Consider the following 16852-nt stretch of genomic DNA (forward strand, 5'->3'; position numbering starts at 1 on the left):
TCGTACTTTTTTGTTTGAGACGGAGTCTCACTGTGTCGCCCAGGCTGGAGTACAGTGCCATGATCTCGGCTCACTGTAACCTCTACCTCCCAGGTTCAAGCAATTCTCCTGCCTCAGCCTCCTGAGTAGCTGGGATTATAGAAGCATGCCACCACAGCCGGCTTATTTTTTTGTATTTTTAGTAGAGATGGGATTTCACCATGTTGGACAGGCTGGTCTCAAACTCCTGGCCTCAAGTGATCCTCCTGCCTCAGCCTCCCAAAGTGCTGGGATTACAGGCACGAGCCACCGTGCCTAGCATCACTTAGCTATTTTAAAATGCACAGTACATTTGTCATTAACGACAGTTATCCTACTCTGCTATCAAACATTAGAAATTTTTTTCTGCCTTTGTTGTAAATGGAAATCTGCAGACGTAACCCAAAGTAGAGGGCAGTGAGCTACCATGTGCCCGCCACTCACAGTGAAGCTTTCGAATGCACAGGCAGGACCCTTCAGCTTGCAGTGGGGTCAAGTTTCGATGCATAAAAGGGCAAATCTTCATTTACATGGAAAACTTGGCTTTCAGTCACTGCTGGTTTTGCAGGCTCCTAGGCTGTTTTCACTACAGTGTGGTTCCAGCATGCTAGCCTTTTGTTCTGGGAACCACATCTTTGTTCAACTCACATTTGCATTGCAGGTTGCTGTTGTCAAAATGAAGAATACTGAACGAATTTATGCAATGAAAATCCTCAACAAGTGGGAGATGCTGAAAAGAGCAGAGGTAAGTATGGAGCTTGAAAAGCCATAGGAATGGGGTTTGGGGTGAGCAGAAAGTGACTGTGAAGCCAGCTGGGGAAAAACTGCAGTCACCCCACAGCCCTGGGCCTCCCTTCCCCTGTGACAGAGCGAGCACTCTCTGTTGGGGAGGTCTCAGCCTCCTGGTGGCGCCTGTTGCTCCCTGCCTTGGCGATCACTCGCTTGCTGGACGCCGTTCCTGAGAGTGCACCCTCGAAAATGTTGGCAGGGTTCTGTTTACTGTAAAGGCAAATAAAAAGCTTCAGGAGAGTTTTAGCATTGATTGCAGTTTTGCTCCACACACAAGAGGAATGAACACATTTGGACGCTGCTCACCTACAGAATGGGTCTTTAGATTCCCACCTAGAGGAGCCTCACCGTTACAGATGAAAGTGGACCACTACTCAGCAGGCTTTGATCAGCTCCTGTTTCTTAGTTCAGTGTCAGTCTTCTTGGTGGCTGTTCCATGCCCCTGACCCCATCTCTGTAGCCACGTGCTCAGCCCCTGGTCTCCCTCCTGCCTGCCCAAGGCAGGCCAGGCCTGCTGGGGAGCCCACGCTTTTCCTCTCTGGCCATCTTGAATTTCTATTCTCGCCTGCCCTCTATCTTCCCTCCCCTACACTCAGAGCCCAGGCCCTTCGTGGCCAGTTGACCTGCTGCTTCCTGCTTCAGATCTGCTCCGTCCATCATGCTCCATCCTCTCCCATGACTCCTGCCTCTGCCAGAGGGCAGTAATCCCTCCTTGCAGGCTGCCGTTCATCACAATGGTTTGCTGTGGCCCCCTGTGTCTCTGACCCGCCCTGAGCGAGGCCTGTGCCTGGCAGCGCTGCGGCGGCTGTAGGCTGCTCAGCCCTGTGGTCAGCGTTTGCTTCTGGAGTTGGATGCCTCTCAGCGTGGCCACCTCCTCATTTTGGGAGGTGTCTAGACCCTCTCCTCTTACCACTGTCACCCTCCTAGTAATCTGAGGTGACCCTTTCCTCTTTGGTCCTGCAATTTGTGCCTGTGCTGCCCATGATGGTTGACACCTTGGGCCGACAGCAATGCAACCATCCATTTGGGCCAGATCTCTCCAGGGCCCTGGGTTTTGTTAACTGGGGGGTGTTACCGGTTCCTTGTGACTCAGTCATTCTGACTTTTCTCTCCTCCGCTCCGGACCCATTTCCCCTTTCCCTGCTGTGGCACCCAGCACAAGGTCTCGCACCCGTTTGTTGCTCACTAAACGCATGTTGGTTGACAAGAGTTAGCACCATTTTGCAGTCACCTTGGTCTCAAAATATCAGTGGCCTGTGATTGCTTCGGCTCCCTGCATCTCTCAGCTTCTGGGACGCACACGGTCTCCTTCCTTCTTTGGGAGAAGCCTTAGCTCTCTGCCTCCATCCTCACTCAGTCATCTCACCGTGTGCTTCCGCCGGGCCTGCCTTCAGCCCCAGCAGCCCGTTCCCCCACCCCGAACAGTGACAAACACGGGAATGCTGTTGGAGCAGACTTCTAGGGGGAAAAAGTAGCTACTGTTACATGAAAGTGTGGAGAGGTATAAGGTGTTTGGTATTTACACAAATGTTGTGTTAGATGAGTACATTTTAAAAGAGTAAATATTGCTGATTTAATTTGAATCTGGTTACACAGATCCAGTTTGACTGGCATGCTCAGAAAAGCCCAAGAATGTTTGCTAGTCGTGATGATTATCCTGGAGTATGTATAATGGGCTCTGTGTGTGTGTAAGAGAGATAAATATGGTGCTAGTTGCAAATAATTTATCTTTTTATTTTTATTTCATAGACTTACTTTAAACATTAGATTTTATAATACTGATTTACAAATGATTAAAAGCATGAATTAAACAAGAGGTTGGTAGGTAGAAGAGTTGCTAAGCAGTGTAAGTTTATAATTTTTCCACCAGGCTAGGTCTTTATTTCATCTCACTTGTTTAAAAAATATTAAAAGTTTTTCTCTCTGCTCCTTAGACAAAGCTGCTGGATAATACATAAGTTTCCTGTCAGCAGGTCACCCTGCGGGCAGTCCCTAGTTTAAGAATGGGTTTTTCCTAAATGCTCTGGGCAGCTGCCAGGCAGAGCTTCAGTCTCCTAGAGGCGTTGGCACAGATGCCGCAGATCCCCGGGGCAGCCTCGGCCTCCTGAGCCCACGGCCTCACCTCCTGGGACTCAGCACTCCATCCCCATTTCTTTCTGGGGGTGTGTTCTGGAGGACAGGTGGACAGGCACACCGGGGCGCAGGTTTCCTTGTAGTTGTCCCTTCACCAGGCCCTTGTGGCCGTTGGCAGAGGGGTTGTGATGATTCCAGAACTGCTGGTCTCTGCACGTCTGGACATTAGCAAGCTGAATGCTGACCCCCGTCATGTTGTCATTGGTAGAACTGGGACACAGCTGCAACAACCATTTCATTTCTTTTTTCCTTTTTTTTTTTCTTTTTTGAGACAGAGTCTCTCCCTGTTGCCCAGGCTGGAGTGCAATGGTGCAATCTTGGCTCACTGCAACCTCCGCCTCCTGGGTTCAAACGATTCTCCTGCCTCAGCCTCCCGAGTAGCTGGGATTACAGGCACCCGCCACCACGCCCAGCTCATTTTTGTATTTTTAGTAGAAACGGGGTTTCACCATGTTGGCCAAGCTAGTCTGGAACTCCTGACCTTGTGATCCATCCGCCTCGGCCTCCCAAAGTGCTGGGATTACAAGCGTGAGTCACTGTGCGCAGCCAACCATTTCATTTTAAAAGAAAACCCTTTTTTTTCTTGTTTTAGAGACAGGGTCTCACTCCGTTACTCTGTTGTATGGGCTAGAGTACAGTGGTGTGATCTCGGCTGGGCTCATCGATCCTCCCACCTCAGCCTCTTGAGTAGCTGGGACTGCAGATGGGTGCCACCACACCCCGCTAATTTTTAAGATTCTTTGTAGAGACAGGGTCTCACTATGTTGCCTAGGCTGGTCTCAAACTCCTGGGCTCAAGTGATCCTCCCGCCTTGGCCTCCCAAAGTGCTAGGATTATAGCGTGAGCCACCATGGCCAGCCTGAAAGGAAAACTTTTTAAAGTTTAGTAAAAGAAAACCTTGTAGAAGAAACAAGTTTCAGAGGTCACTGTGAGACTCAGCTGAGAGCCAGTCAGAACCGTGCCCTTGTGCCTCACATAGCAAGCTCTCCATAATGTACTTATATTTTTGTTAAACTTGACAGGTTTCAAATGTAAGACAGTTTAAATCTTGTTCTGTGCTCAATAAAGAAGAAATCATGTTAAAATTTTGCCAAAGGCGTGGTGACTTTTTTTTTTTTCTTTTTTTGAGACAGTCTCACTCTGTGGTCCAGGCTGGAGTACGGTGGTGCGATTTCCGCTCACCACAACCTCCCTGCTGGGTTCAGGCAGTTTGTCTACCTCAGCCTCCCGCGTAGCTGGGATTACAGGCACCTGCCACCACGCCTGACTAGTTTTTCTAGTTTTTAGTAGAGGTGGGGTTTCATCATGTTGGCCAGGCCGGTCTTGAACTCCTGACTTCAGGTGATCCACCCACTTTGGCCTTCCAAAGTGCTAGGTTTACAAGTGTGAGCCACTGCACTCAGCCAGGCCTGGTGACTTTTAAACAGAGATGCCACCTGGGCATTAAAACTCTCCTGGAAGCCATAGCAGGATAGAGGGCAGCTTCTTGCCCTGTGCTGCTGGCCGTAGGCCTTCCTCGTGGAGTCTGTCACAATCGTGTCATCCCTGTACTGTGATTTCAGCAAACGTGTGTGCCCTCTCCTGCCAGCTGCATGGCAGCTCAACAGTGGGTATAGGACGGAGAGGGCAGACACGTGGGGCCGCCCATGCCATCGATACTTGGCGGAGGTTGATCTGGTGGAGAAGTCAGGTGGTGCCGGGGCGAGGAGTCCAGTGAGGGATCCACATGAGGGTGGGGTGAATCTTAAGTGTCGGCCACAGAAATGGTGCCTGTGGGACAGCAGGGTGCAAGGGCGTCCTCAGCAGCCCTTGGAAGTGCACAGGGGTTGGGAGAGGAAGGGATGAGGGATGACTCAGCCTCTGCAGCCTCGGGGTGGTGCACAAGGAGGAGCCCGGAAGGCAAGGACACCATGGCTGGAGCCGCTGTCCCAGCAGGGATCCCGAGACTGGCAGTACGCTCTCTGACCTACTTCCCAGTAAACACAGACTGACGCCCCTCATTGCTTTGCAGACCGCGTGCTTCCGAGAGGAGCGCGATGTGCTGGTGAACGGCGACTGCCAGTGGATCACCGCGCTGCACTACGCCTTTCAGGACGAGAACCACCTGGTAGGTTGCACGGCCAGAGACTTGGTCAGGGCATTCGCTCTGGCTTTATTCCTTTATGCTGTCATTAAAAATTCAGGAAGACAACATGGAACTGACATTTTAAAAATGTGTATTGGACTGGATAAAATGGAGGAGCTTGTTTTCATACAGTAATTGTCAGGTAGAACTTTTTAAAAATAAACCTGTGAAAGTAAGGACTTGGTTTTTTGCTAATCACTAGAGAAGCTGATTAGTTCGTTTGCTGGGTTTGTTACATTTAAATCATCTGGGAGTTTGAAACACTTTGAATCTTGGATGATTGGGAATAAGGAACTGCAGTGGGGATTCAGCCATGTGGACGTTTTTGCCTCCGTCTCATCTCGGGCTGAGTCAGGGAGTGCCTCTCGTGTGCCTGCAGTCCTCTTGTCGTCCCGCGGTGAGGCAGCTGCCCCAGGCCCTTCTGACAGGTTTTAGGTGACTCTTGGTCTCCACGCTGCCTGTGTATTTTTCTGACTTAAACAGAGCTTGCTTTCAGGACGGACAGAGCAGCCTCGTGGCACACATGCGTGCGCATCGTCAAGTGTGTTCGCCTCTACTGCACTCTAAGGCAGCTGACTTAGCGGTGAAGGGGAAACCAGCCCTTGGTCTCGGCTGCTGAGTGGCCCGCAGACCGCCTTGTTCAGGACTTTTTATTCCTAGAATGACTCTCCAGGTTTGCCTGAACCTAAAAGTGTCCACTGCTGGAGCTCTGGGTGGATGGGACACGTGCAGACTTGAGAGAAGCAGGTCTGAGCCCAACTCGTTCCCAGTGGCACCGTTTCTGCAGCGGTAGCGAGAGGGGTGTGGTCACTGTGGTCACCGAACCTGAGGGCAGGGACCCGAGGCTTCCTTTTCCACGACAGCCAACGTGTGTGTCCACCTGAAGCTTCTGGGTGTGCGCTCCGCTGGTTCACAGCAGATGCAGTAGTGTCGGATCCTTCCATTCACCCTGCGTAATCCTTGAAGCATCAGAGAAAGCCCTGAGATTTGAACACCCAGGATTAGAGAAAAGGGTGTGCTGATTATTTAGACCTTACATATATGTGTTTGCTCAGCAAAGGGGGCAGCTGGTGTTTGTTGAGTACTTAGGACATTTCAGGCCCACAGGGGTCCCCGTCAGGCTTCCCAACGACCCAGTGATTCCACCGTTTCATAAGGGAGTGTCTGGGGCAGAGAGAGGCAAAGTCACTTGCCCAAAGTGACCACATGGATGACAGCCCCTGTGTCCTAGTCCCAGCTGTAGCCTGGCAAGCAGGTTCCGAGTCCTCTGCTCTGGGGCCATCTCCACATAAACCCCCACCCCCCGCTTCCTGCTCAGTGTCCCTGCTCCTGGGACCCTGGTGGACTGTCTCCAGTTCATTTCCACTTTTGATAAGAACCGAGTGAAGTTTCTAAGGAGTACAGGCAACTGGGATCTGTACAAAGGAAGATAATGCTTCTTGTTTTGTTCCTAATATTTTTCTGAAATTAGCATGCTGCCATCTAAAATGTGAGGTGTTGCCGGGTGTATTCTAATTTAAGACACATCAGTTAGGAGCCCCTGTGAAGATTCCATGTTCTCGAGGTTTTGGAGTTGCCCAGGTAGAAGTACCATGAAAATTAAGGATGACAGAACAAAGGCGAGGCCTCGGAAGCTTTCTGGCCCGTGTCTGCGGGGCCGGCTTCTGCAGTGCACACCTGCCACCTTGAGCGGGGGTGTTGAGGGTTAGGCCAGTTCCCCTTCCTATGGTTGTGAGGCTGGCCGGAGTGCAGGCTGGTGTCAGGTGCCTCTCATAGTGATAAGGAAACGTGGGTTCCTCTGGCCACCCACCGGTTCTGGGTGGGTTCTGCTACAGTTTGCATCGGAGCTATCTCGCGGAGTTTTATCAAAATTAGACCTGTTTGACTGCTAACTGAAACTTACTGGCTTAACTCAGCACCCCGCGTTCTGTGACAGGACAGGCTAGGTCTGGTTCTCATTCCGGAGTGGGTCTCTGCCGTCTACCTCACGAGCTCCCGCGTTAGCTTTCCTCACAGACCGTGTTCCAGGAGACCGTTGATCAGACCCAGTGCTGCTGTAGGATGCTCCTGCTCATCTTAGAGTTCTAGGCAGACGTGGACACGGCCGGGGCTCAGCGGCTTTCTTCACGGGCCCGAGGGCCTGGCCCTTCACCCTTCGTTCACTGCATCTCCCTGGCCCCTGTGTGTCTGTCAGCCCCGGCGCGTCTCGCTCTGGAATGCCTGCAATGCCTCTCTCCATTGCCCTCCGCACACAGCGGCACCTCCATGCCTGGGCTTCTGAACGTAGTTGGGGAACATCACCCACTCACTGCTCTGAGAGCAGGGCTGCAGCCCCCACTGTGGTCGGCCCTCCCCATTTGGCAGGCTCCAGCGTGCCACTGCCACTTTCCTCCTAGTTGCTTTGCACGCACCCCTTCATCTGGAGCACAACCCCGGCTCTCCTCAGGCCTTTGCTTGGCAGCCTCTGGCCAGGCCACCTCACCAGGGGACCTGCGGTCGGCTGGCACTCACCACTGCCTGCTCTCTGTGCTGACCACAGTCTCTCCCGCCCCCGGTGTGAGCTCCGCTGAGCCAGGGACCTTGCTGTCTCGTGCATGCCAGTGCCCCCGTTGCCAGAGGGGCCAACAGGGCCACGGTGAGGGTCCACAAGCAAATGAACAAACTGAAAAACTCGGCGGGGAAGGACAGGCAGTGCCTGAGCCAGGGCAGGGAGGCTGAGGCTGCCCTCGGTGGCGGCTTGAGGAAGGCTCCACAGGGCGGGACAGCTGTGGAGAGGCTTGGAAGGGATGAGTTTGCTGGTAAAGATTCTTTTGAGAGCAAGGACCTAAAATGAAGGCTTCTGTCATTTCCTCTGATCTAGCTGGGCCCCTCCCTTTCTCAGACAAGCCCACCGGTGTGGCGCTTCCCTTCCTTTGGAGACACGCAATCTGGTTGGATGTGATGGGCGTGGAGTCTGACTGTTGGGCCCAGGTCTTTGCTCTGTCCTTGCCTGCTGGGCGACCCTGGGCCCATCCCCAAGCCTCCCATGTTGATGGGGTCTTGGTGCCGGAGGCTAGGGTAGGTGGGAGCGTGAACAGGACAGCACTGGCCTGCGTCTCACAGCCTGGGCCCGAGCGTAGGCCTTCATGGTGACAGAAGCTGATATGATTGGGTTCTCAATAAATACTACAGGGTCACTGCCCCAACTGATAACAGGGCGTTTCCTCCCTGTGTGGGTTGGTTAAAAGCTAGCTGTCCAGACCAGAGCATCCATCCCATCACAGGAAATTTGCACCAAGGAAGGCAGCTCCTGTGAGGTGCAGGCCACGTGCTTCCCCAGCAGTCCCTGAGGCACGGTGGCCCCAGAGATGGAGGTATTGGCTGCCACCCTGACTCTGGCTGTGATGGTCTTGCCTGTCCTGGGCCTCTCTGACCTGTGAGATCTCCCCACTGGGGCCTCCACAGACTGTGGGCTTTGTGGTCTGAACTTTCTAAGTGCTGCAAGAGACAGGCTGTCCTCAGGCAGAGCTCCACACAGGCTCACCTCGGGGTCGCCCACTCCGAGCACATGGCTGGCCCGGTGGGGAGGGAACTAGCAGGGAAGTGATGGGTTCGACCCTGTTAGCAGATGTTTTTTCTTCCATTACTCCAATTTCTACTTAAGCAGGAGCTTTTCTGAGGTTTCTGTTGGAGTGAACCTGTAAGTAATTATTTTTTGGCTCTTTTATGATATCATCTTTCCAATAAGAACTGCTGATACCGTGTGTGATATTAGATACTTCGCCTCCCTTCTGTGGTCTGGTCCGTAACATGAGGGCCTGGAGAATTATTTTTAAACCCATATAGGATTGATGGGCTATTAACTGTGCTTCTGCTTTGGGTCACTAGCTTTTAGAGTGCCCTCTCCAACATCAAACCCTTTCATCACTCCTCCCATTGATTAAATACATCACTTACTGAAGTCTGCTCTCTGCCATGTGCATACCTGAAGATGGCGGCATCGTGGACGCTGAGAGAGCGTGTGGGGCAGAAGCCTTCCAGAAGGAGGGTCGCGGGTGACAGAAGAGCAGCCTGAGATGCCACGAGCCAGACGTGGAGCCTGAGAACCTCGCCATGAAAGGCTGGCCTTTAATTGTCAGGTTTGGTGGTGACTAAATGTGGTATTCTCTCCCCTTCTCTTTGCAATTTGTAGTACTTAGTCATGGATTACTATGTGGGTGGTGATTTACTGACCCTGCTCAGCAAATTTGAAGACAAGCTTCCAGAAGATATGGCGAGGTTCTACATTGGTGAAATGGTGCTGGCCATTGACTCCATTCATCAGCTTCATTATGTGCACAGGTAACCAGCTTCTGATATATTTTATGGAAACCACGTTTAATTGTTAAAATAATCCTTTCAGAGCTCCCAAGTCCAGGCCACCCCAGGAAGCCATGTAGGTCGCGAGTCCCCACATTGAGCTGCCGCAGCACAGACTGATTTGCCCACATCACCGTCTTCCAGCCCCAGCACCCAGTGGATCCCAGCTCTCATTGTTGCAGTTGTGATGGTCTAACTCCTGTCAGCTGAAGCCACTGTGTCTTTTGACATTTATTTGACGTTGACTCAACCTCTCCCCGCCTGAGACCCCCCATCCCTGAAATGCCTGTGCTCCCTGGGACTCATGTGGGGCTCGGGGTCCTCTGTCTCTACCGCCCGATACCCCCCCAAAATGCCTGTGCTCCCTGGGACTCACGTGGGGCTCGGGGTCCTCTGTCTCTACCACCCTGAAATGCCTCGTGTGGGGCCTGGGGCCCTCTGTCTCCACGTCTTTCTCAACTCTGCTCTTCTCTGTGCCGTGCTGACCCCTGAAGGGCCCCAGGAAACACAAAGGAAAGATGGGCTTGAGGAAGAGGCTCCCGTTACTACGACATGCAGGACTTGAGCTGAGAGAGCGTGTGGGGCAGAAGCCTGAAGCAGCTCCGTCTCCTGCTCTCCGGGGCCCCCTCTCCCTTCTCGGCTGGGAGGGCAGCTCCCTAGTGACTCAGCCACTGAGTCCACGTCTTCGCCTCCCTCTTGTCGTGAGACTCAAAAGATTCAGTCCTGTGGTTTGTTTTGGTTTTTGTTTTTAAAAACTAGTTTTACTTGTGTGTTTATTACAAGATAATTTTACGGTAATAGGTTTAAGAAGTCAAACAGTTCTATAGAGCCTCCAACCAAAACCAAGCCCAGCCCTGGCCCCACTGATTATAGTTGGTCAGATAACTATTGTAAACTTGTAAAATTATTTTTCCAGCATCTACCTTCATGTGTCTTAAGTCACAGGTTTATATTGCTAATTTCTTTCTTTTCTTTTTTGGCTTTAGATCACATCTATTAAATTGAAATTGTAACTCTTTTACGTAATTACCTCTTTCTCTCTGTCACCTATCTCTCCCACATATACTTCCAAACTCTCTTTCCTTCTCCCACATCGTCCTTTTTATTTTGATTTTGATATATTTTTAGGATGGAGTCTTGCTCTGCCGCCCAGGCTGCAGTGTAGTAGCGTGATTTCACTCACTGTAGCCTCTGCCTCCTGGGTTCAAGAGATTCTCCTGCCTCAGGCTCCTGAGTAGCTGGGACTACAGGTGCCCAACACCACGCCCGGCTAATTTTTTTTTTTTTGAGACGGAGTCTTGCTCTGTTGCCCAGGCTGGAGTACAGGGGCGCCATCTCGGCTCACTGCAAGCTCCGCCTCCCAGGTTCCCGCCATTCTCCTGCCTCAGCCTCCTGAGTCACTGGTACTACAGGAGCCCACCACCACGCCCAGCTAATTTTTTGTATCTTTTAGTAGAGATGGTGTTTCACCATGTTGGCCAGGCTGGTCTTGATCTCCTGACCTCGTGATCCACCCGCCTCAGCCTCCCAAAGTGCTGGGATTACAGGCATGAGCCACTGCGCCCAGCCTAATTTTTTTGCATTTTTAGTAGAGATGAGATTTTGCCACTTTGGCCAGGCTGGTCTTGAATTCCTGACCTCAAGTGATCCACCCACCTCAGCCTCCCAATGTGCTGGGATTACAGGCGTGAGCCACCTCGCCCGGCCCCACATCATCCTGATTAGTATGGTTAAAAGCCATGCTTTTAGCTATGGTTCAGTCAGCGTTTGGTGTTGATAGTACTATGACTGTGTAACTATGACAGCAGGATTGTAGTTGAGAGCTACACTTACATAAACTTTTGCTTTCTCTGGAGTTGATAATTGCCTTGCTTTTTGTTAGTTTTTCTTTGTAGCTGTCACTAATTTGTCCCCAGATATTATGGCCATGTTGTGAAGCTCCGTACCTGGACATGCATCGGGTAGTCTCGGTCTGGTTTTCTTTGGCGCTGTCCCTTCCATCATTCCCCTCCTCTCTTCCGCGTTGGCTCCTTGTTTGTTCTGTGCTACACTCATTCTGAGATGGCTTTTCAAGTGCAGAGATTCCCTCTCCCTTTCTGGGATTGGCTCCCTGGTTTTACAAGTCATTCATTTTTCTTTTTCTTGGCTTTTAGTTTGGCTTGGTAGTGCATGTCCTTCGGTGGTATCTGGAATGGGGTATATGAGATCGTTTTTTGAGATCAGTGTCTTTATTCCGTGTGTGTCCGTGACTGGTGCTTTATCCAGTGTGGAGTTTTTGGTTGTAAACCACTTTCCCTTTGGAACTTTGCAGACATCACATGTGCCTGTGCCTTCCACCTTGGGGCTGCTCTTGATAGGTGGGAGGCCATTGTGGTCTCCATGGCTTTGTGTTCTGAGCTGTGGGCCTGTGCTCGGGCCCCCTCCGTGGTGATCAGGAGGCTTTCCCAAGCAGACACAGCCCCTCCTGTGTGGGGAGCGAGGGCGCCGCTGAGTTATAGCTCTTCCATCTTGCTGGAGTGCTGCCTCGTTGCTGGAGGAGGAAGTTGAGGCTAGAGAGCTGGGCACCTCGCCTCAGCTACACTGCTGATGGCTCACACCTCCCAGTGCACAGGGAACTGTCCTGAAAGAACAGACACTTGTTTAGTGCAATGAGATTGTGGACATTGCTTCTCTTTCTTTCTTTTTAAAACATATATTTCTTAACATAGTTATGCCTGCTTTTATAAGTTAGTATAAGGTTTTATTGATTGATTGAGATGGAGTCTCACTCTTGTTAACCAGGCTGGAGTGCAATGGCGCGATCTCGGCTCACCGCAGTCTCCACCTCCCAGGTTCAAGCAGCTCTCCTGCCTCAGCCTCCCGAGTAGCTGGGATTACAGGCATGCACCACCATGCCCGGTTAATTTTGTATTTTTAGTAGAGACGGGGTTTCTCCATGTTGGTCAAGCTGGTCTAGGACTCCCGACCTCAGGTGATCCACCCACCTCAGCCTCCCAAGGTGCTGGGATTACAGGCATGAGCCACTGCGCCTGGCCTATAAGTTAGTATAGCTTTTAACAGTTAGATTTATGCTCTCTTCTTGGTAGAACTTAATTCACAATAGAGAAATAAGTGTCTTTGTATTAATCACAGATCTCCAGGGAAATTAGTTTGACCACCTTTTTAATTGTTTTCTACCCCTAAATAGAAAGCGTTCTCCTCATTCCTTTCTTTTTATTTTTGAGACGGAGTCTCGCTCTGTCGCCCAGGCTGGAGTGCAGTGGCGCGATCTTGGCTCACTGCAAGCTCCGCCTCCCGGGTTCACGCCATTCTCCTGCCTCAGCCTCCAGAGTAACTGGGACTACAGGCACCTGCCACCGTGCCCGGCTACTTTTTTGTGTTTTTAGTAGAGACAGGGTTTCTTTCACTGTATTAGCTAGGATGGTCTCGATCTCCTGACCTCGTGATCCGCCCGCCTCAGCCTCCCAAAGTTCTGGGATTACAGGCGGGAGCCATCCTCATTCTCTTAATTGGCTGTGTAGAAGCTTTGCTCAGTCATCTGACCTCCAGGCATAGTAGACATCAAAATATGTAATTTTAAAAACTTTATTTTTCCCCCCAAATTATTGAGACTGAGTGCCCAGATGCAATCTAAAAATAGAGATGTTTCTAGGAGGCCTGTCTTACCCTAGTCTCAGGTGGGGACATTGTGAACATTTGGTAGGGTCAGAAAGAAATGTCATTGGCGCCAGAGTGGTGCCGCTGGCCGATGTAACTGTGGTTTGGAGCCTGTGCCACTGCGCTGCCGCTTGGGCCCCTTCCTGTGGTTGGTTAGGTGCTGCGGGGATTCCATCCCGCCAGGCGGGGGTCTGCAGCTTTCACAGCTGCTGCCTGGCTTCTGCAGCTGGACCCCAAAAGCTTTCTGGGTGAGGAAATCATGGGAGACCAGGACCCAGCGTGTGCGCCTCACAGGTGTGTACAGCTCCTCCTGAGAGGTCAGCCCCTGGTGATAGCAGGAAAGGCAGAGATCACGAATGACACAAAGGGTTTCAAAGAGAGAGAACATTGGCCAGACACACTGGCTCACGCCTGTAATCCCAGGACTTTGGGAGGCCAAGGCAGGTGGATCACCTGAGGTCAGGAGTTCAAGACCTGCCTGGCCAACATGGTAAAACCCTGTCTCTACTAAAAATACAAAAAATTAGCCAGGCTTAGTGATGAGCACCTGTACTCCCAGCTACTCAGGAGGCTGGGGCGGGAAAATCACTTGAACCCACAAAGTGGAGTTTGCAGTGAGCCGAGATCATGCCATTGCACTCCAGCCTGGGCAACAAGAGCGAAACTCTGTCTCAAAAAAAAAAAAAAAAAAGAACATCACATCCCCAAAGAGAGAGCAGAGAGTGTGATGTGTGAACCAAATCAGAAGAGTACAAATTTTAAGAAAAAGAGTATGTAGAAAACAAAAAGTCTTGGAAAATAAAAGCTAAAGTAAAAGGTTCAGTGGAAGAGGCAGAAGATGAAGTAGAGGAAATCTGGCAAAAAAAAAAAAAAAAACCTCGGAGAGAAGATCTGGTGGTCAGAGTGGCTCTGGAGCCACTCCCCAGGTGGGGGACTGTGTGCTCTGGAGGCTGAGGCGCACCTGCTGTGGGAATCAGACTTCTGTTGGTTTTGCAGCTGGAAGCTCCACAAGGGGAATGGTTGGAAGCAGGAGTTGACATCACTCAGAAATGGGACGGTGAGGGACAGAAGCAGCCTCCCTTTTCAGTGTGTCAGAGGAAGAGCTGGAAGGGAGAAATAAAGCCTGCGGTTCACCATGGCTCTTCCACCCCCACCTGCTGGATGCCACTGATGTTAGCCGGAATCTCAGCAGCTGGGAAAAAAGGCACTTGGGAAGCCTGGAGCTGCTGCTTAGCCCTGTGCCTGACTCTCCCCTGAAGATGCCACTGCTCCCTGGTTTTAGCAGAGAATCGACACAGGCAGTCCCAGCACAGTGGTCCATGGGGACCATCAGCTCTCTCAGTTGGCCTGGGGACCACCTGCCCATCTAAAGGCCTTGGTGGTTGGGAGCCATAGGCCAGCCCTTGCCTTGAACCTCCAGTGCTCTTCTGCCAGGAGAGCTTTCCTCACACAAACAGCAAGTTCACTTAAAAAAAAATAAAATCAACCACCACCACATGTTTTAAATACAGAATTACACTGCACAGATGACCCCCAGAGCGTGCAAATGGCCAGCAGTTGAAGGCCCCTGGAAGGTACACAAGGAAGGTGGCCTTCCTGAGACCCCTCCTCGGCCTGTCTTCTCAGAGTGTACTGGTGTTGGTGGTCCTGGGGTGGCCCCTGGAAAAACATCCCTATTTTTTAGGGAATTCCTGGCAGCCACGTCCTGTTTAGCCTGGACTCTGGTTGTTGTATTTCTGCTAACTCGGTCCATAGAACACCTGTTGTGGCGTGTCTCCGGGCCTCCTTACTCTCTTCTGTGTCTTCCTAGCCTGTCTCAGGCCACTTGGGACATTTGTGTGTATGTGAAATTATGGTTATTTGCCTTAAACATTTTCCTGTGTAATCATTTCTCTATTTCTCTGTGAATTGTCCTGCCTTCCATTCCCAAACCATGAAAGTGAAGCCCAGATGATGAGATTTTTGGGGAGAAGAACCAGTTTGTTCCAATCTAAATAAAGTAGTCTCATTGTCCTTGTCTTTAATCCGTTTCTTCCTGGCAGCCAGTTACAGCACTTGTTGCAGAACCTCCTTGAGCTTCTCTTCATACTTGGTCCCGTATGCGTTGCTTCAAGTCTTCCTTGTCATAAAACTGGTCCTCTTTTATTTACATGGGCGGCTCACAAAAGGGAGTGGAGGCCGGAGGCCATGGTGAAAGGTTTGTGAGTTCGAGTGAGCACCTCTGAGCACCCTGGTCATGGGGAGGGCAGGAGGAGGGGTTGGGTCTGCTTCTGCTTCCAGGAGTGTTGGTCTTTATTTCCACTCCCTTCCTCCATCCTTCCATCCTCTTATCTTTCCAACTCTCCCTCTCTCTTTCTGCCTTGCCCTCTTTTTTCATGAGAAAGGATTGCAGAAAAACTCGTGGATGTGGGAGAGTCTATTAGATGTCCCCAAAAGTGCTGTTAATGGACGTGCTCTTGGCCAGAAGCCTCGCATCCCATGTGGAGCGGCTCATTGAGAACCCACCTGCAGCATCAGGTGCAGCGTCAGCACGCCCTCAGCACGTGGTCTTCAGAGCTGCCATACCTGGAAGGAGGCAGATACCTGCCTTTCTTCCCAACACTGGTGGAGTCTGTTGGGAAGTGAACGTAGTATATATAACGTATAAAGAAGAATTTGTTCCTCTGAAGCAAATTTAATTGAGATGTATTTAAATAAGTATAGTAGACACTTCCAAGAAAAGAGGATTTTTATTAATGAAAATAATATGTTCAGCAGATGGGCCAGGCACGGTGGCTCACGCCCGTAATCCCAGCACTTTGGGAGGCTGAGGTGAGTGGATTGCTTCAGCTCACAAGTTCAAGACCGGCCTTGCCAACATGGCAAAACCCCTTCTCTACTAAAAATACAAAAAACTAGCTGGGCGTGGTAGCGCACGCCTGTAATCCCAGCTACAAGGGAGGCTGAGGTATGAGAATCGCCTGAAAACCCAGGGAGTCGGAGGTTGCAGTGAGCTGGGATTGTGTCACTGCACTCCAGCCTGGGTGACAGAGTGAGGCTCTGTCTCAAAAAAAAAAAATATATATATATATATATATATATGTATGTACACACGCACACACGTATATGTGTGTATATATATATTGAGCAGATGCTTTCATTTTGATTTTTTTTTACTTTCAGACTTAAAGATTTTGTGTCAGTCAAAGCTGCTAAAGTAATGTGAGACAAAAATTGTTTTTGAATTCTAATGTACTCGCTCCCCAGAGGTCACCACCACTCATCCCCCACAGTGCTATGCAGAACTTTCCACTGACAGAATGTTCTAGATCTGCATTGTTCAGCATGGTACCCCCAGCCACATGTGGCTCATGAGCACTCGAAACATGGCTGGTGCAACAGAAGAACTGAATTCTGTATTTTATGTAATTTACATTAATTTGAGTTTGAATAATCCTGTGTGGCTAGGGGCTACCGTGTTAGACAGTGAGGCTCTGAAAGCGTGAATCAGCTTTGCCTGTTTTAAAATACTGTATATATGGAATCATATTACATGTGTATTCGGCCGGGCGCGGTGGCTCAAGCCTGTAATCCCAGCACTTTGGGAGGCCGAGGCGGGCAGATCACGAGGTCAGGAGATCGAGACCATCCTGGCTAACACGGTGAAACCCTGTCTCTACTAAAAAAATTAAAAAAAAACTAGCCGGGCGAGGTGGCGGCGCCTGTAGTCCCAGCTACTCCGGAGGCTGAGGTAGGAGAATGGCGTAAACCCGGGAGGCGGAGCTTGCAGTGGCCAGATCTCAGCTCACTGCA

At 50.8% G+C, this 16852-nt stretch overlaps 1 protein-coding gene across 1 annotated transcript in view; it reads left to right on the forward strand.

Moving 5' to 3' along the window:
- Positions 1–16852, forward strand: part of LOC111538319 (serine/threonine-protein kinase MRCK beta) — an 84334-nt gene that overhangs the window by 43312 nt on the left and 24170 nt on the right. The window contains exons 3-5 of the mRNA XM_026447497.2: positions 680–763; positions 4952–5047; positions 9237–9385. Coding sequence (XP_026303282.2) covers positions 680–763; positions 4952–5047; positions 9237–9385 — 329 coding nt within the window. The remainder of the gene's footprint in view (positions 1–679; positions 764–4951; positions 5048–9236; positions 9386–16852) is intronic.

This window comes from Piliocolobus tephrosceles, chromosome 6, assembly GCF_002776525.5.
Source record: "Piliocolobus tephrosceles isolate RC106 chromosome 6, ASM277652v3, whole genome shotgun sequence".
NCBI lineage: Eukaryota > Metazoa > Chordata > Mammalia > Primates > Cercopithecidae > Piliocolobus > Piliocolobus tephrosceles.